General features: G+C 34.7%; 1 protein-coding gene across 1 annotated transcript in view; it reads right to left on the reverse strand.

The window, feature by feature from the left end:
* Positions 1-19,164, reverse strand: part of LOC136330708 (uncharacterized) — a 62,222-nt gene extending 43,058 nt beyond the window's left edge. The window contains exons 1-9 of the mRNA XM_066267917.1: positions 19,018-19,164; positions 18,728-18,805; positions 18,602-18,628; positions 17,915-17,974; positions 17,474-17,604; positions 15,968-16,102; positions 14,477-14,612; positions 12,962-13,093; positions 3,977-4,112 (exon numbers count right to left, since the gene is read on the reverse strand). Of these exons, the coding sequence (XP_066124014.1) occupies positions 13,038-13,093; positions 14,477-14,612; positions 15,968-16,102; positions 17,474-17,604; positions 17,915-17,974; positions 18,602-18,628; positions 18,728-18,805; positions 19,018-19,051 (657 nt within the window). The 5' untranslated portion in view covers positions 19,052-19,164 and the 3' untranslated portion in view covers positions 3,977-4,112; positions 12,962-13,037. The remainder of the gene's footprint in view (positions 1-3,976; positions 4,113-12,961; positions 13,094-14,476; positions 14,613-15,967; positions 16,103-17,473; positions 17,605-17,914; positions 17,975-18,601; positions 18,629-18,727; positions 18,806-19,017) is intronic.
* Positions 19,165-21,440: the final 2,276 nt, after the last annotated feature.

The following is a 21,440-nucleotide window of genomic DNA, read 5'->3' on the forward strand; positions in this document are numbered from 1 at the left end:
TAATGATTAAGGGGAAGTTGAATCAAGAAGACATAACAATCCTTAATATATATGCACCAAACCAAGGAGCACCAAAATATATAAGACAGCTACTTATTGACCTTAAAACAAAAACTAACAAAAATACAATCATACTTGGAGACCTCAATACACCGCTGACGGCTCTAGATCGGTCATCCAAACAGAGAATCAATAAAGATATAGTGGCCTTAAACGAAATACTAGAACACCTGGATATGATAGACATCTACAGGACACTTCATCCCAAAGCGACAGAGTATACATTTTTCTCTAGTGTACATGGAACATTCTCAAGAATTGACCATATGTTGGGCCACAAAGACAATATCAGCAAATTTAGAAAAATTGAAATTGTACCAAGCATATTTTCTGATCATAAAGCCTTGAAACTAGAATTCAACTGCAAAAAAGAGGGGGAAAAACCCACAAAAATGTGGAAACTAAACAACATACTTCTAAAAAATGAATGGGTCAAAGAAGAAATAAGCACAGAAATCAAAAGATATATACAGACAAATGAAAATGAAAATACGACATATCAGAATCTCTGGGATGCAGCAAAAGCAGTAATAAGAGGAAAGTTCATATCACTTCAGGCCTATATGAACAAACAAGAGAGAGCCGAAGTAAACCACTTAACTTCACACCTTAAGGAACTAGAAAAAGAAGAACAAAGACAACCCAAAACCAGCCGAAGAAAGGAGATAATAAAAATCAGAGCAGAAATAAATGAAATAGAGAACAGAAAAACTATAGAAAAAATCAATAAAACAAGGAGCTGGTTCTTTGAAAAGATCAACAAAATTGACAAACCCTTGGCAAGACTTACCAAGGAAAAAAGACACAGGACTCAAATAAATAAAATCCAAAATGAAAGAGGAGAGATCACCACAGACATCATAGATATACAAAGAATTATTGTAGAATACTATGAAAAATTATATGCCACCATATACAACAATCTAGAAGAAATGGATAAATTCCTAGAACAATACAACCTTCCTAGACTGAGTCATGAAGAAGCAGAAAGCCTAAACAGACCAATCAGCAGGGAGGAAATAGAAAAAACTATTAAAAATCTCCCCAAAAATAAAAGTCCAGGCCCAGACGGTTATACTAGTGAATTCTATCAAACATTCAAAGAAGACTTGGTTCCTATTCTACTCAAAGTCTTCCAAAAAATTGAAGAAGAAGCAATACTTCCAAACACATTTTATGAGGCCAACATAACCCTCATACCAAAACCTGGCAAGGATGGAACAAAGAAAGAAAACTACAGACCAATATCTCTAATGAATACAGATGCTAAAATACTAAACAAAATACTGGCAAACCGAATACAACAACATATTAAAAAAATAATACATCATGATCAAGTGGGATTCATCCCAGAATCTCAAGGATGGTTCAACATACGCAAAACGGTTAACGTAATACACCATATCAACAAAACAAAGAACAAAAACCACATGATCTTATCAATAGATGCAGAAAAGGCTTTTGATAAAATACAACACAATTTTATGTTTAAGACTCTCAACAAAATGGGTATAGAAGGAAAATATCTCAACATGATAAAGGCCATATATGATAAACCATCAGCCAACATCCTATTAAACGGCATAAAACTGAGGACTTTCTACCTTAAATCAGGAACAAGACAGGGTTGCCCACTCTCTCCACTCTTATTCAACGTGGTGCTAGAAGTTCTGTCCAGAGCAATCAGACAAGACAAAGAAATAAAAGGCATCCATATCGGAAAAGAAGAAGTAAAGCTATCACTTTTTGCTGATGATATGATCCTATACATCGAAACCTGAAGGACTCCACAAAAAGATTATTAGAAACAATAAACCAATACAGTAAGGTCGCAGAATACAAAATTAACATACAAAAGTCCATAGCCTTTCTATATGCCAACAATGAAATATTAGAAAACGAACTCAAAAAAATAATCCCCTTCACGATTGCAACAAAAAAAATAAAATACCTAGGAATAAACATAACAAAGAACGTAAAGGACCTATATAATGAAAATTACAAAGCATTGTTAAGGGAAATCGAAAAAGATACAATGAGATGGAAAAATATTCCTTGTTCTTGGATAGGAAGAATAAATATAATCAAAATGGCCATATTACCCAAAGCAATATACAAATTTAATGCAATTCCCATCAAAATCCCTATGAGATTTTTTAAAGAAATGGAACAAAAAATCATCAGATTTATATGGAACTATAAAAAACCCCGAATAGCCAAAACAATCCTAAGGAAAAAGAATGAAGCTGGGGGCATTACAATACCTGACTTTAAACTATATTATAGGGCCACGATAATCAAAACAGCATGGTATTGGCAGAAAAATAGACACTCAGACCAATGGAACAGAATAGAAAGCCCAGAAATAAAACCACATATATATGGTCAAATAATCTTTGATAAAGGGGCCAACAACACACAATGGAGAAAAGAAAGCCTCTTCAACAAATGGTGTTGGGAAAACTGGAAAGCCACATGCAAAAGAATGAAACTCGACTACAGCCTGTCCCCGTGTACTAAAATTAATTCAAAATGGATCAAAGACCTAAATATAAGATCTGAAACAATAAAGTACATAGAAGAAGACATAGGTACTAAAATCATGGACCTGGGTTTTAAAGAACATTTTATGAACTTGACTCCAATGGCAAGAGAAGTGAAGGCAAAGATAAATGAATGGGACTACATCAGAATTAAAAGTTTTTGCTCAGCAAGAGAAACTGATATCAAAATAAACAGACAGCCAACTATATGGGAACTGATATTTTCAAACGACAGCTCAGATAAGGGCCTAATATCCAAAATTTACAAAGAACTCATAAAACTCAACAACAAACAAACAAACAATCCAATAAAAAAATGGGAAGAGGACATGAACAGACACTTCTCCCAGGAAGAGATACAAATGGCCAACAGATATATGAAAAGATGCTCAGCTTCATTAGTTATTAGAGAAATGCAAATCAAAACTACAATGAGATACCACCTCACTCCTGTTAGATTAGCTATTATCAACAAGACGGGTAATAGCAAATGTTGGAGAGGCTGTGGAGAAAAAGGAACCCTCATTCACTGTTGGTGGGACTGTAAAGTAGTACAACCATTATGGAGGAAAGTATGGTGGTTCCTCAAAAAACTGCAAATAGAACTACCTTATGACCCAGCAATCCCTCTACTGGGTATATACCCCAAAACCTCAGAAACATTGATACGTGAAGACACATGTAGCCCCATGTTCATTGCAGCACTGTTCACAGTGGCCAAGACATGGAAACAACCAAAAAGCCCTTCAATAGAAGACTGGATAAAGAAGATGTGGCACATATACACTATGGAATACTACTCAGCCATAAGAAATGATGACATCGGATCATTTACAGCAAAATGGTGGGATCTTGATAACATTATAAGGAGTGAAATAAGTAAATCAGAAAAAAACAAGAACTACATGATTCCATACATTGGTGGAACATAAAAATGAGACTAAGAGACATGGACAAGAGTGTGGTGGTTACCAAGGGTGGGGGGGGAGGGAGGACATGGGAGGGAGGGAGGGAGAGAGTTAGGGGGAGGGGGAGGGGCACAGAGAACTAGATAGAAGGTGACGGAGGACAATCTGACTTTGGGCGAGGGGTTTGCAACATAATTTGATGACAAAATAACCTAGACATGTTTTCTTTGAATATATGTACCCTGATTTATTAATGTCATCCCATTACCATTAATAAAAATTTATTTAAAAAAAAAAAAAGGGGGTTGATATCTATGGTCACTATGGAACGTTTGTATACTGTGGTTATAGACAGTCCTAAATCCTACAGAAAGTTTTAAAGATATTTTAAGTTTGCTCTGCATTCTAATGGAAGGGACACTGATGATCTGTTCACTATATTACTAATATAGACGCACGTCTTACCTGCAATGATCCCTTCCAAAAGCTGTTCATTTAGTAAGGAGCAAAATCATGTATGGGTTGAATGTATAAATTGGCTTCCAAATAAGAACATGGCACTGTTTCTGATAGGAATGGAGCTGAACGTTTTGAATTCCATCTGTAAAATGTGAAAGAAACAACTTGATGACTATTGACAATGCATTTCAATAACTCATTATACACGTCACTCAAAGCATATTTGTTTACAGTGTAGTATTTTCCAAGAAAATTGCTGTAGTTTTTGAGTAGGTATGTTTTGTTATGTACCCAGTGAAAAGGTATTGCTTTCTATGTGACCGGAATGGTATTCTGACACTTCTGAAATAAAAAGAAAAAGACTAATGAGTTCACATTATGTTAGATTATCTTCTGGAGCTTAGTATGATATATACTTTGATATTAATGGCAGGATAACAGAAAGTATAGAGAAACACTTCATTTCAGTGCTAGGTTATATCTGGGTTCATCTATATGGTTTAGTTATCTGAAATTTCATACAGGCTGTTATAACATGACAAAATACATACTGGTTGTTTGACAATGGTTCTTTGATTTGGAACTTATCTTGAGCAATGTATTGTGTAAAATGTAATATCTCTACTTTTAAATTTTGTGGACTTGTAATGTTTCCTGTACATGTGCAGTTAATTAGGACTTGCTGCCCATGTTATGATTGAAGGTACTTTTCAATTCAGGGTTAACATCTGTTTTTCTCAGGATTTTTTAACTCTATTTACACAATAAGGTCATTGTTATTTGAGGAATCTGATTTTATATAAAAATTCATGTGCTGGTAAAATTGCAGTTCAAAAATGAAGCACTGTTAGGTTAAAAGAAGACTTTTTGTAACATAATCTTGGAAGATCTTCCAGAGCAGGAAAATACAGACAATGTAGACATGAAAGCCTGAAGTTAATTTTGAAGTAGAACCAAACATACACATGAGCAAAGCTACCTCAGAACACTTGAAACTCATATTAGCAAAAACCTGGATACAACAAAATAGTAAATCTGACCTGTATGTAATAAAGTGTTAAGCATTTTCCTGGAAGATTATAATATCTTTAAAAGTATGAATTGATCTTTGTACAAGTTCTAACGAGAAATATACGAAGTTATTTGAAACCTCTTCATTTCATTCAGTTCAAGAGGCTAAGCACAGATGGGCTTTTTAATTTTTTTTAATTAATTTTGTTTACATAGATTCTAGGGTCACTCCGAATGCATACTCCTTTCCCCCATTACCCTCAACATCTCCCTTGCCCCACTCCCTACAGCACCCTCCCCCCTTCCCTTCAGGTTTATCCCATCCTATAATCCCCTCAGCCTGTCCTCTATTCCTCTGGTCCCTTTGATCCCTCGTCTCTCTCAATTCTGTTCCTCAGTTCTCATTATTCCTTAGATTCGTAAAATGAGTGAGGTCATATGGTATTTTTGTTTCTCTGCTTGGCTTATTTCACTCAACATAATATTATAGTTTCCAGGTCCCTCCATATTATTGCAAAAGGTAATATTTCCTTCTTTTTCATGGCCTCATAGTATCCCATTGTATATATGTACCACTGCTTTTTAATCCACTCATCCTCTGATGGACACATGGGCTGTTTCCAGATCTTCGCTACTGTGAACAATCCTGCCATAAACATGGGGGTGCATTTCTTTTTTTCAGTCGGTGATATGGTGTCCTTGGGATATATTCCTAAAAGTGGGATGGCTGGGTCAAAGGGAATCTATGTAAACAGTTCCATTTCTAATTTTTTGAGGAATCTCCATACTGTTTTTCACAGTGGCTGCACCAGTCTGCATTCCCACCAGCAGTGCAGGAGGGTTCCCTTTTCTCCACATCCTCCCCAGCACTTATTCTGTGTTGTTTTATTGATGAGCGCCATTCTGACTGGTGTGAGGTGGTATTTCATTCTGGTTTTAATTTGCATTTCTCTAATGATTAGTGATGTTGAACATTTTTTCATTTGTCTATTGGCCATCTTTATGTCTTCTTTGGAGAAGTGTTTATTCATTTCTTTTTCCCATTTTTGATTGGGTTGTCTTCCTGGTGTTGACTTTTACAAGTTATTTATAAATTTTGGTTATTAATCCCTTAACAAATGTATTGTGGAAACCATTGTGTGGTTTGCCTTTTTGTTCCATTCATATTGCCTTTAGCTGTGCAAAAACTTTTTAGTTTGATATAGTCCCATTTGTTTATCCTGTCTTTTATTTCATTTGCCTGTGGAGATAAATCAGCAAAGATATTGCTGCGATAGATGTCAGTGAGCCTACTGCCTATGTTATCTTCTAGGATGCTTAGGGTTCACGATTCACATTTAAGTCCTTTATCCATTTTTAACATTTTTAAGTTATTTTTTGTGCATGGTATAAGTTGTTGGTCTGGTTTCATTTTTTTGCAGGTAGCTGTCCAGTTTTTCCAACATTATTTGTTAAAGAGACTGTCTTTACTCCACTGTATGCTCCTACTTTCTTTGTCAAATATCAGTTGTTCATAAAGGTGTGGGTTTATGGTTTTGTATTCTGTTCCATTGATCTATATGCCAGTTCTTATGCCAGTTCCAAGCTGTTTTGAGTAAAATGGCCTTGTAGTATAATTTAATATCCAGAACTGTGATACCTCCCACTTTATTCTTCTTTTCTAAGATTGCTGAGGCTATTCATGTTCTTTTTTGGTTCCATATAAATTTTTAGAATATGTTCTCTATATCTTTGAAGTATGTCATTGGTATTTTAATTGGTATTCCATTGAATTTTTAAATTGCTTTGGAAATATAGACATTTTAATTATGTTTATTCTTCCTAACCATGAGCATAGTATATGCTTTCACTTGTCTGTGTTTTCCTTGATTTCTTTTATCAATGTTTTACAATTTTCTGAGTACAAGTTTTTAACCTCCTTGGTTAAATTTACTCCTAAGTATTTTTTTTTGTTGCAATAGTGAAGGGAGTTTTTTCCTAAATTTCTCTTTCTGACAGTTCATTGTTTGTGTATAAAAATGCCTGTGATTTCTGTGTATTAATTTTATATCCTGCCACTGTGCTGAATTCGTTTATTAGGTCCAGTAGTTTTTTGACTGAGACTTTAGGATTTTCTATATACAATATCGTATCATTTGCAAATAATGATAATTTTACTTCTTTTCCAATTTGGATGCCTTTTATTTCTTCTTTTTGTCTGACTGCTGTAGCTAGGACAATGTTGTCCAGCACTATGTTGAATAAGAGTGGTGAACGAGGGCACCCCTGCCTTGTTACTGATTTTAGATGAATTGTTTTTAATTTTTGTCCATTAATTATAATGTTGGCTGTGGGTTGTCATAGATGGCCTTTACCATCTTGACATATGTTACCTGTATTCCCACTTTGTTAAGAGTTTTGATCATAAATGGGTGGATTTTATCAAATGCCTTTCTGCATCAATTGAAATTATCATATGGTTTTTCTCCTTTCTTTTGTTTAGTGATGAATGATATTAATTGATTTACAAATATTGTACCATCCTTGCCTCCCCAGAATAAATCCCACTTGATCAAGATGTATAATTTTTTTCATGTATTGCTGGATCCGGTTTGCTATATTTGTTGAGGATTTTGCATCTAAATTCATCAGGGATATTGGCCTATAATTTTCTTTCTTTGTGTTATCTTTGCCTGGTTATGGAATCAGAATTATGCTCATCTCATAAAAGGAACTTGGAAGTGTTCCTTCCTCTTAAATTTTTTGAAATAGCTTGAGAAGAATAGGAGTTAGTTCTTCTTTGAATACTTGGTAGAATTCACCAGTGAAGCCATTGGACCCAGGGGCTTTGTTTTGGGGGAGTTTTTTGTAACTGTTTTGATCTCTTTTATTGTATCAGTCTGCTTAGGTCTTCTGATTCTTCCAGATTGATTTTAGAAAATTATATGTTTCAAGGAATTTGGCCATTTCACCTAGGTTGTTTAATTTTTTGGCATACAGTTCTTCATAGTATTTTTTTTACAATATTTTGTATTTGTGTGTCTGTTATTTCTCCACTCATTTCTAATTTTATTCGAGTTCTTTCTCTTCTTTTCTTGGTGAGTCTTGTTAAAGGTTCATCGATCTCGTTTACCCTTTCAAAGAACTAGCTCTTGATTTCATTGATCCTTCGTATTGTTTCTTTAGCTTTGTCATTTATTTGCACTCTGATCTTTATTATTTCCTTCCTTCTACTACCTCTGGACCTTACTTGCTGTTCTTTTTCTAGTTCTTTTAGATGAAGGGTTAGATTGTGCTTTTTCAAGCTTCTTACATAATGCCTGTAGTGCTATGAACGTCCCACTCAGGACTGCTTTTGCTTTGTCCCATAAATTTTGAGTTGTTGTTTGCTCATTATCATTTGTTCCTAGAAAATTTTTTGTTTCTTCTTTGATTACATTGTTAACCCATTTGTTATTTAATAACATGCTATTTAGTTTCCATGTGTTTGAGTATTTTTCAGTTTTTCTGTTGTGGTTAATTTCTAGTTTCATGCCATTGTGATCAGAGAAAATGCTTAATATGATTTCAATCTTCTTAAAATTGTTGAGACTGCTTTCGTGTCCTAAGATGTGGTCTATGCGAGAGAATGTACCATGAGCACTTCAAAAGAATATATATTCTGCCTTAGGGTGAAAGGTTCTAAAGATATCTATTAAATCGAGTTGATCTAGTGTGTCCTTCAAGTCTGCTGTTTCTTTGTTAATTTTCTTTCTTGAAGATCTATCTAGTGATGTTAGTGGGGTATTGAAATCCCCTACTATTACATTAATGCTATTGATTTCACACTTTATATCCATCAAAGTTTGCTTTATATATTTAGGTGCTCCTATATTAGGTGTGTAGATACTTATGATGGTTATATCTTCCTGTTGGATTGCTCCTTTTATCATTATGTAGCAACCTTCTTTATGTCTTACTATAGCCTTGGTTTTAAAGTCCATTTCATCTGATATAAGTATTGCTACCCCAGCTTTTTTTTTTCATTTCCATTTGCATGAAATATTTTTTTCCATCCTTTTACCTTCAGTCTATGTGTATCTTTTGTTTTAAGATGTGTCTTTTGTAGACAGCATATGTTCGGGTCCTGTTTTCTTATCCAAGCAGCTACACTATATCTTTTGATTGGGTCATTTAAACCATTTACATTTGTTATTATTGATATGTAATTGTTTATTGCCATTTTATTCTTTAAAGCTGTATTCCTCCTTTGCTATATTCACTTCCCTCTTTTATCTGTTTACAACAAGCCCCTTAACATTTTCTGCACCATTGGTTTGCTTGTAATGAACTACTTGAGGGGGTTTTTTGTCTGGGAAGCTTCTTATTTCTCCTTAAATTTTAAATGATAGCCTTGCTGGATAAAGTAGTCTTGGCTGTAGACTCTTCTGCATTACTTTGAATATTTCTGGCCATTCCCTTCTGGCCTCAAGTGTTTCTGTTGAGAAATCAGATGTCATCCTTATGGGGATTCCTTTGTAGGTGATAGCTTTTTCTCTAGCAGCTTTTAATATTTTCTCATTATCACTTAACTTTGGTATTTTAATTATGATGTGTCTTCATGTAGCTTTCTTTGTTTTTTTTCTTTAATGGAGTTCTCTGTACTTCTTGAACTTGTGAGACCCTTCCTTGAATCAATTTAGGGAGATTTTCAGCTATAATTTGATTGAATAAATTTTCTATCCCTTGTTGTTTCTCTTCTTCTTCAGGAACCCCTGTGATGCAGATGTTTTTTCTCTTCATGTTGTCACACTGGTCTCTTAGAGTTTCCTCAGACGTTTTGAGTCTCTTTTCTATTTTCTGCTCTGCTTCCGTGCCTTTGTTCATCTTGTCCTCCAAGCCGCTGATTTGATCCTCAGCTTCATCCACCCTGCTTTTAATTTTTTCAATTGTGATCTTCATTTCTGTTATATTTGTCACCTCCAACTGATTCTATTTTAATATTTCAATGTCCTTTTTTATACTTGCTATCTCTTTATTTAGGTGTTCATAATGACCATCCATTGTTGTTCTAAGATCCCTAAGCATCCTTACAATCATTATTTTAAACTCTGCATTCGGTAGTTTGGTTATTTCCATATTACTCAGTTCCTTTTCTGGAGATTTCTCGTTTCATTTGGATTGCACTTCTCTTTCTTCTAATTATGTCTGTGTGTTTGGGTGTGTTATTTGTAGGACTGCTTGAGTATAGGTTTGGTGTCCGCCTCCAATTTTCAGTTGTGTTATTTCTAGGTTCTTGGGTTGGCATCAGCTGTTGTTTGTAATCCACTGTCGGGTTTGGCTTTTCTAGTAGAGCGGGTTTGAAGTCTCAATTCATTTGTTTTCCTCTCAGTTCTCTCCGTGGTAGTTTTGTTTACTGATGTCAGCAGAGGGTTTATTTGAAACTGTCTCAGGAATGCGGAGGATGTAACCTGAGACTCTGAAAGCCTAATCTTCCAGTTATTCTCTGGGGGTGGGGTGCTTTCTCTGCTTCAATAGGGGAATGAGTATCTCAGATCTCTATGGAAACCTGAGTTACCGACCCTGCTCCCCACATCTTGTTTTCAGCTGTGTCTTATTGCACTGATTGGAGCTGGAGAGATATCTTGAGATGGATGACCCAGAATCACTTGTCTTGTGTTATGTGGAAGGATTAACCCCTGCCCCAGCTATGGCTGCCTCAAGCACTGGATAAGTCAGCTTCTCAGGTCCTCACATGCATTCTTCTGCCTGTCATCATCACCATTTGTCTCTCTCTTCCCCCTTTCTTTTTGGAAGATAAAGAAGCCCTTTCAACACACCTCGTTCCCAGGTCCGCAGGCAAGTGGCTGCGAGCAATATTTTCTACTCTTTTCCTTAAAATGAGAGCATTTCTGGGGTCTCAGCCTCACCCCCCCCCCTTCATTCCTATAAGCAGGGGAGACTCACCGCTCCTCAGCGCTCCCTACCAGGCTCTCTGTGGCTTCTTCTTTGCTCCTTGGTTTTTGACAGCTATTCTTGTAGTCCAGAGTTGGTTTTTCACACTGATTGTTCCTAAATTAATTTGTAATCCATTTTGGTGGTGTGAGCTGGGAGTCTGTGCATCTGCCTAATCCGCTGCCATCTTCAGGTTTCCCTAAGCATAGATGTTGTATGTACATTACTGTGTAAAAAAACTGGGGACTATCTTAATTTCTAATGAATATCAAAGTATTGCCAAGCACTGCTTCTCCTGAAGAGCAGATACTGGGTAATGCAAGTAAATACTACAGTATATTTGAGCAGTGATTCTGTTGGTCTTTGTAAAGAATTGAAAAAAGGGTTGATATGTATGATTACTTTTGATCGTTTGTATACTGCTGTTGTTATAGACAGTGCTAAAGCCTACACTAGGGTTTAAAGATATTTTAAGTTTGATCTGTGCTTTAATTGAAGAAGAAACACTGATAACCTGTTCCTTATAGTAATGATATAGCTGCACATCTTACTGCAATGTTCCCATTCCAACACTGTTCATTTACTAAGGAGCAAAATCTTGTACGGGTTGAACATATAAATTGGCATCCAAATTGCAACACATCACTGTTTCTGATAGGACAAAAACTGAATGTTATTATTTCCATCTGTAAAAATGAATAAAACAATGTGATGAATATTGAAAATGAATTTCAACTACTCATTACAAAAGTCACTCAAACAATACTTCTTTAGTGTTATGTTTTCCAAGGAAACTGCTAAACTTAGGAATGGTATGTTTTGTTATGCACACAGTGAAAAGGTACTGCTATCTATGTGATCAAAATGGTATTCTGACACTTCTGAAGGGGAAAGGCAAAGAAAGACTAATGAGCTAATATTAATATTAGAATATCTTCTAGAGCTTAATATTATATATAGTTCGATATTAAGGGCAGAATAACAGAAAGTATAAGAAACATTTCATTTCATGCTATGATACATCTTGTTTTATCTATACGGTTTATCTATCTGGAATTTCATACACGCTGAGGATAACATGACAGGATACATACTGGTTGCTTGACAATGGTTCTTTAACTTTGTATATATCTTGAGCCAAGTGTTGTGTGAAATGTAGAAAATCTCTCAAGTATTAATTTGTGAACCTGTAACTTTTCCCGTACATGTGCAGTTAAGATGGACTTGCTGCTCATGTTAGGTAGATGACTGAAGTTACTTTTAAATTTGGGGTTAACTTCTGTTTCTTCAGAATTTTATAACTCTATCTACACAATGAGATCACTGTTTAACTTGAGGAATCTGATTTTATATTAAACTTTATGTGCTGGTAAAAGTCGAGTTCATAATGAAGCACTGTTAGGTTAGAATAAGACTTTTTGAAACCTAATCTTGGATGATCTTCCAAAGCAGAAAATACAATGTAGACAAGAAAGCATGAAGTTAATTTTCAAGTAGAACCAAACATACCCATGAGTGAAGCTATCTCAGAACACTTGAATCTCATATTTGCAAAAACCTGGATACTATGAAAAACAAAATCTAACGTGTAATAAAGCATTAAGCATTGTCTTGGAAGATTATAATATCTTCAGAAGTATGAACTAATCTTTGTACAAGTTTTTTCGAGAACTATATATACAGTTATTTGAAAGCTCTTCATTTCATTCGGTTCAAGAGGCTAAGCACAGATGGGTGTATGTACATTACTGTGTAACAAAACAGAGTATTATCTCAATTCCTAATGAATATCCAAGTATTGCCAAGCACTGCTTCTCCTGAAGAACAGACAACTGTGTAACTAGTAAATACTACAGTAAATCTGAGTGGTGATTCCGGTGCTCTTTGTCAAGAATTAAAAGAAAGGGCTGCGATATATGTTCACTATGGAACGTTTGTATACTTGGGTCGTTATAGGCAGTGCCTACAGAAGGGTTTAAAGATATCTTAAGTTTGTTCTTTGCTTTAAAGGAAGAAGGTACACTGATGATCTGTTCCCTATAGTACTAATACAGACGCATGTCTTACCTAAATAATTCCTTCCAAAAGCTGTTCATTTAGTAAGGAGCAAAATCTTTTATGGGTTGAATGTATAAATTCGCTTTTAAATGGAAAGGCACTTTTTCTGATAGGAATGGAGCTGAATGTTTTGAATTCCATCTGTAAAATGTGAAAGAAACAACTTGATGAACATTGACAATGCATTTCAACAACTCATTATACAGGTCACTCAAAGCATACTTGTTTACACTTTAATATTTTCCAAGAAAATTGCTGAAATTTTTGTTATGCACACAGTTAAAAGGTATTGTTTTATATGTGACCAGAATAGTATTCTGACATTTTTGAAATGGGAAGACAAAGGAAAACTAATGAGTTCACATTAATGTTAGATTATCTTCAGGAGCTTAGTAATGATATACACTTTGATATAAAGGACAAAATAACAGAAAGTATAAAGAAACATTTCAATTCAATGCTAGGGTACATCTGGGTTTATATATACATATATGGTTTATCTATCTGGAATTTCATACATGCTGAAGATAACATGACAGGATACATACTGGTTGCTTGACAACAGTTCTTAAATTTTGCACATATCTTGAGCCAATTATTGTGTGAAATATAGGTAATATTTCAAGTTTTAACTTTTGTTCACTTGTAAGTTTTCCTGTACATGTGCAGTTAAGACGGACTTGGTGCTCATGTTAGCTAGATGATTAAAGTTACTTTTAAATTCAGGGTTAACTTCTGTTTCTTAAGGATTATGTAACTATTTACACAATGAGGAACAGTGTTTAACTTGAGGAATCTGATTTTATATTGAACTTTGTGTGCTGGTAAAAGTACAGTTCATCAATGAAGCACTGTTAGGTTAAAAGAAGACTTTTTGTAACTTAATCTTGAAAGATTTTTCGAAACAAAAATATAATGTAGACAAGAAAGCTTGAAGTTAATTTTGAAGTAGTACTAAACATTCACATGAGTGAAGCTATCTCAGAACACTTGAATCTCATATTAGCAAAAACCCGGAAACAATGAAAAATTAAATCTAACGTGTAATAAAACATTAAGCATTGTTTTTGGAAGATTATAATATCTTCAGAAGTATGAAGTAATCTTTGTACAAGTTCTTTTGAAAAATATATGAAGTTATTTGAAAGCTCTTCATTTCATTCAGTTCCAGAAGCTAAGCACAGATGGTGTGTATACATTACCGTGTAACAAAATTGAGTGCTATCTCAAATCCTAATGAATATCAAAGTATTGCCAAGCGCTGCTTCTCCTGAAGAACAGATAACTGTGTAACTCTAGTAAATACTACAGTAAATTTGAGTGGTGATTGTGGTAGTGTTTGTCAAGAATTGAAAGAAAGGGTTGAGATATATGTTCACCATGGAACGTTTGTATACTTTGGTTGTTATAGACAGAGCTAAAGCCTACAGAAGGGTTTCAAGATATTTTAAGTTTGCTCTCTGCTTTAAAGGAAGAAGGTACACTGATAGTTCCTTACAGTACTGATACAGACACATGTCTTACCTGTAATATTCCCTTTTAAAAGCTGTTCATTTGCTAAGGAGCAAAATCTTGTATAGATTGAATGTATAAATTGGCTTCCAAATGGGAACAAAGCACTGTTTCTGATAGGAATGTGTCTGAACGTTTTAAATTCAATCTCTAAAATGTGAAACAAACAACTTGATGAATACTGCCAATACATCTCAACGACTCATTATACACGTCACTCAAAGCATACTTTATACAGTGTAATATTTTCCAGGGAAGTTGCTGTAATTTTTGGCTAGGAATGTTTTGTTATGCACAGAGTAAAAAGGTACTATGTTCTATGTTACTAGAATGGTATTCTGACACTTCTGAAATAAAAGGACAGAGAAAGACTAATGAGTTTACATTAATGTTAGATTATCTTGTCAAGCTTAGTATGATACAGTTTGCTATTAAGAGCAGAATAACAGAAAGCATAGAGACACTGAATTTCAATACTATGATACATCTGGGTTCATCTATATGGTGTAGTTATCTGGAATTTCATACAGTCTTTTATAACATGACAAAGTACATACTGGCTGTTTGACAATGGTCTTTGGTTTTTCACGTATCTTGAGCAACATTTTGTGCGAATTGTAAAAAATATCTCTAGTTTTAACTTTTGTGCACTTCCTGTACCTGTGCAGTTAAAATAAAATCACTGCTCATGTTTGTGAAATGATTTAAGGAACTTTTAAATTCGGGGTTTAACTTTTGTTTTCCTCAAGATTTTATAACTCTGTATTTACACAATGAAGTCACTGTTACTTGAGGAATCTGATTTTATATGGAACATTGTGTGCTGGTAAAATTGCAGTTCATAAATAAAGAATTGTTAGGTTATAAGAAGATTTTTTTATAACCTAATCTTAGGAGATCTTCCAGAGCAGGAAATACAGACTATGTAGACATGAACGCCTTAAGTTTATTTTCAAGTAGAAGAAAACATACACATGAGCGAAGCTATCTCTAAACACTTTTACCTCATTTAGTTAAAACCCTCATACAACGAAAAACTAAATCTGATGTGTAATAAAGCATTAAGAATTATCTTAGGGAATATATCTTCAGAAGTATGAACTGATATTTGTACAAGTTCTTACAAGAAGTATACTAACAGTTATTTGAAACCTTATCATTTCATTCAGTTCGAGGGGCTAAGCATAGATGGTGTAGGTACATTACTACAGTTTTGTTACTATCTCATTTCCTAACGTTGCTTCACCTGAAGAGCAGACAACAGTGTTACTCTTAAATACTACAGTAAATTTGAGTGGTGATTCTGGTGGGGTTTGTAAAGAATTGAAAAACAAAGTTGATATGAGTGTTCACTTTGGATCGTTTTTGTACTGTGGTTTGTTATTGACAGTGGTAAAGCCTACAAAAACGTTTAAAGATACTTTAAGTTTGCTCTCTACTTTAATGGAAGAAGGTACACTGATGATCTGTTCCTTATTGTACTAATACAGACACATATCTTACCTGCAATATTTCTTCCAAAAGCAGTTCATTTAGTAAGGAGTAAAATTTGGTATGGGTTGAACGTATAAATTGGCATCCAAATTGCAACATGGCACTCTTTCTGATAGAACAGGAGCTGAACATTTTGATTTCCATCTTTAAAACATGAAGGAAACATTGTGATAAATATTGACAATGCATTTCAACTACTCATTACAAAAATCACTCAAACAATACTTGTTTACAGTCTTGTATTTTCCAAGGAAATTGCTAAACTGTAGGCAAGTTATGTTTTGTTATGCACACGGTGAGAAGGTATGTGACTGGAATGGTATTCTGACACTTCTGAAAGGGAAAGATAGAGAGTTCACATTAATGTTAAAATACCATCTGGAGCTTAGTATGATATATAGTTTTATATTAAGGGCAGATAACAGAGAGTATAGAGAAACACTTCATATCAGTGCTAGGATACATCTGGGTTTATCTATATGGTTTAGTTATCTGGAATTTCATACAGGCTGTTATAACATGACAAAATACACACTGGTTGTTTCACAATGGTTCTTTGATTATGCACTTATCTTGAGCAATGTATCATGTGAAATGTATAAAATACCTCTACTTTTAAATTTTGTGGACTTGTAACGTTTCCTGTACATGTGCAGTTAACTAGGACTTGCTGCCCGTGTTAGCTAGATGATTGAAGGTACTTCTACATTAGGCATTAACTTCTGTTTTCCTCAGGATTTTGTAACTCCATTTACAAATGAGGTCACTGTTACTTGAGGAAATTGATTTTATATGGAAATCCGTGTGCTGGCAAATTTGCAATTCATAAATGAAGCACTGTTAGGTTAAAAGTAGACTTTTTGTAACATAATCTCAGAAGATTTTCCAGAGCAGGAAATACAGACAATGTAGATATGAAAGCCTGAAGTTAATTTTCAAGTAGAACCAAACATAAACATGAGTGAAGCTATCTCAGAACACTTGAAACTCATATTAGCAAAAACCCAGATACAACGAAAAACTAAATGTGACGTGTATAAAGCGTTAACCATTGTCCTGGAAGAATTTAATATCTTCAGAAGTATGAACTGATCTTTGTACAAGTTCTTATGAGAAGTATACTAACAGTTATTTAAAACCTCACCATTTCATTCCATTCAACAGGCTAAGCACAGATGGTGTATGTACATTACTGTGTAAGAAAACTGAGGACTATCTCAATTCCTAATGAATATCAAAGTATTGCCAAGCGCTGCTTCTCCTGAAGAGCAGATAACTTTGTAACTCTAGTAAATACTATAGTAAATTTGAGTGGTGATTCTGTTGGTGTTTGTAAAAAATTGAAATGGTTGATATGCATGGTCACTTCTGATTGTTGGTATACTGTGGTTGTTATAGACAGTGCTAATGCCTACAGAAGGGTTTAAAGATATTTTAAGTTTGCTCTGTGCTTTATTGGAAGAAGGGACACTAATGATTTGTTCTTTATAGTACTAAAACAGACGCACGTCTTACCTGCAATGTTCCCTTCAAAATGCTGTTATTTACTAAGGAGCAAAATTTTGTATGGGTTGAACATATAAATTGGCATCCAAATTGCAACATAGCACTGTTTCTGATAGGACAGGAGCTGATCGTCTTGATTTCTGAAAAAAATAAATGTCAACACCAGTTATATGGTTTGATTTCTTATTTTGTGTGAAGCATAACAGTCTCATGATTTTCTTTCAGTACTTCAGAAGTGTTATAGTACCAATTCATCAATCAGATAAAATTAAAATAACATAACATATATTTACAATTATCACTACTCTTTTGCTTTGATTTTTAGTTACACAGTGATGAGCACAACAGGCAAGAATCTGTCCTGGCTCTCTGCTGTGGGTGGGCACTGGTAATTTCTTAGTGGAAAAACATTGTTGCCCCAAGCTCAGGTGTTTTGATCCTGGATCTTACCTTCTGGTGGCACTGCTCTGATAGGCATGGTAGGGGTTGGAACTCTGGAGTCAGGAATATCTGAAAAGGAACATTTAATGATAAGCATAGAGGGACTGAAAAGACACATATTTATTAGACAACTAATAAATAAGATGTGTTTGTTAGGTTTTTCCAACAGCAGAACCTAATGTATAGACACAAACCATATATAAGCAAGTTTTCTATGCAACAACATAGGCAAGTTTATTCTCTGTGAAAATATTTGTTCTATGGCCATACCATTTGTTATAATCCTAGATACTAGTTGAATGAGACCTTATCTCAAATTTCACATACTCTCAAAGTCTTACATTTACATTACTTCCCTAAGAAATATTTACTAATAGAAAAGATATTTCTATACATTTTGGTTTGACTTATTTATTTATAAAATTATACTGAATGTGCCTGACCTGTGTGGCACAGTGGATAATGCGTCGACCTGGAAATGCTGAGGTCGCCAGTTCAAGACCCTGGGCTTGCCTGGTCAAGGCACATATGGGAGTTGATGCTTCCAGCTCCTCCCCCCTTCTCTCTCTCTCTCCCTCTCTGTCTCTCTCCTCTCTAAAAATAAATAAGTAAAATAAAATAATTTTTTAAACAATTAAAAAAAAATTATACTGAATGTTTTGTTAGCAAGGATTGACTTTTTATAAATAAACTTACCAGGAGGCTTCATCTCAAATTTGATTTCTGCAAAAGAAAACAATACCATTTTTATATTTAGAATTGTCTCGGCAGGGTATTTTGTTCCAAAGACTGCAATGTGCTCTTAATGGGGTGTGTTCTGACCTTTAGTTGTCAAGTGCAGCTCTGCTGTGCTTCTCGCTTCTCCTCTTGGCTCCAGTTGAGCGATTACTGAATAGACACCTAAAAAGAAGAATCAGCAAACTTTTTGTTTTCTGATATATTTGTCAACAACACTTCTTTATATAGACATAGTATGTATTATTTATACTTCTCTTTCCTAAAAAACAACGATTCTATGTAGAATTACAGAGTTTAGGTGTAAACAGGTAGAAATATATAAAACAGACAGGTTTTACATTATACATTCACAAGGACAATGTCAATTAAATTACCTTCATCATCTGGGGTCACTTTATGGATGGTCATATAGTGGCAGCGACCATCATTCCTAAAGCTGTATTTCTGACTTTCAATCAATTCTGTTAGTCCTCTATACCATGTTACAATGGCATCATCAAAGGTCACTTCTCACTCAAAGGTGGCAGATTGATGCTTGCTCACTACAGTGTTCTATATATGCTTTATAAACTGAATTGGTTCAGCTGTTTAAGTACAAAGAGAGCCACAGACTATATAGAAAATTTCTCTTATCATGCTTTCCCCACCTTTTGGGGAATTGGAAAATAGCTGAAAATATAAAACAAGATGATGCACTTCTTTATATCAGAAAAAAACAAAAAAAATGAACCAAATACTTAAATGTATTCCTCTAGGATTAATGCAGCAGTATAAAGAAGCCCTTGAAAGTTCTTAAAATATTTACAGGAAGGCAACTGTCAAGAGTGCTTATAACCTAAAAGTAAAATGATACTTTAAAAATATTAGTAAAAATGGGAAGTTCAAAATAAAGAAAACATGAACTTAATTTTACTCTATATTCTTTATGAAATTATTCTGTAAAATAATTTTGCTATTTAGGATCTAGAATTGTTTACTATTTGACATATATAACTTTCTTTGTGAAATAACTTCAAATTCAATAAAAATATGAACTTCTAAATTTCAGAAGATTCATTTTTAAGAGTTTTGAAACATGCTATGTAATCACCTGTGGGCATGTTGAAGGAGACTACAACTACAACTGAGCACGGGAGGGATGCTTTGTAGGAGAATGGCTGAAAATTTACATAAAATTTTATCTGCAAGTCCAGACAATGTGGCACAGCATCATGAACATCTTAGATGTCATATGCACCCTGGTGAGCTTTTATATGGCAGGATTATAGTGAAATATGCATTATTTTTAAAAAGATAAATGGTTTTTCTTTTTAAGTTTTGACCTTATGGTTTTTAAAAAACTATTTCTATTTATTTATTCATTTTAAAGAGGAGAGACAGAGAGAGAGGAGGAAATGGGGAGGAGCAGGAAGCATCAACTCCCATATGTGCCTTGACCAGGCAAGCCCAGGGTTTTGAACTGGTGACCTCAGGAATCCAGGTCAATGCTTTATCCACTGACACACCATAGGTCACCAGTCGATGGCGCAGTGGATAGAGCATTGGACTGGGACACAAGAGGACCCAGGTTTGAAACCCCAAGGTTGCCTGGCTTGAGTATGGGATAACCAGCTTGAGCAAGGAGTGAGCTGGCTTGAGTGCGGGATTATAAACATGACGCCACGGTCACTGGCTTTGAGCTCAGGATTGCTGGCTTGAGCAAGGGGTCACTCACTCCACTGTAGCCACCCCCAACCACCAAGGCACATATAAGAAAGCAATCTGCTGACCTGTAGTGGCGCAGTGGATAAAGCGTCGACCTGGAAATGCTGAGGTCTCCGGTTCGAAACCCTGGGCTTGCCTGGTCAAGGCACATATGGGAGTTGATGCTTCCTGCTCCTCCCCCCTTCTCTCTGTCTCTCCTCTCTCTCTCTCTCTCTCCCTCTCTCTCTCCCTCTCCTCTCTAAAATGAATAAAAAATAAATAAATATTAAAAAAAAGCAATCAATGAACAACTAAGGTGCCCCAACAAAGAATTTCATTACAATTACAGCTGTAGAAATATAGGTGAACAGATAGAAGGAAGGGGAGTCAAACAGAGCTACCCCAAAATATAACCCAGGGGTCATTGTAAAGTATTATAATTTATTTGTTTATATTTTCTTTCTGCTTTTCTAATCTTCCCATCTAATTTTAGCTATCTACTTTAACAATGAGGAAGACATTATCATTGATATGCAAGATTACAATCTAACTTGATGATGACAAAACCTGCAATTGGTTGGGTTGTGTGAGAGTTAAGTATGCTTTGAAAGAATCTAGAACAGTGCAAAACTGAAAAAGATAAACATCCTCTGAATCTCTTCAAATAATTTAATTATGTTTTTTGTCTAAATCAGAAAGACAAATTAGAGACTGTATTATTCAATAAATAATTGTAATATTTCAACAATATTTTGTGCACTTTAAATCCTTGCTAAAATGGTTAAAAGAAAATCTAGATAGCATTTGTATTCTGACATCTGATAGCCTAAATTAGGCCAAAGAAAAATATTCGTAAGATGACTTTCAAAAGAAGCAAACATCTTTCTCATCTTGAAAACCTGCTAAACAGTATCTACCTAAATATCACTGTTCATTAATATAAATAAATAATTTATTTACACCAAACCTATAGGAACTGAATATAGCATAGTTACATCTTAGTACACTTAATGTTGTGTATAAGATAATAAAATTTAATTTTCTTTAATGTCATAAAAGTTGCCTTTGCTACCTCATCCTTTATGCTTGTCTAAAACTAGAACATGCACAAGAG

This window comes from Saccopteryx bilineata, chromosome 3, assembly GCF_036850765.1.
Source record: "Saccopteryx bilineata isolate mSacBil1 chromosome 3, mSacBil1_pri_phased_curated, whole genome shotgun sequence".
Classification (NCBI taxonomy): Eukaryota; Metazoa; Chordata; class Mammalia; order Chiroptera; family Emballonuridae; genus Saccopteryx; species Saccopteryx bilineata.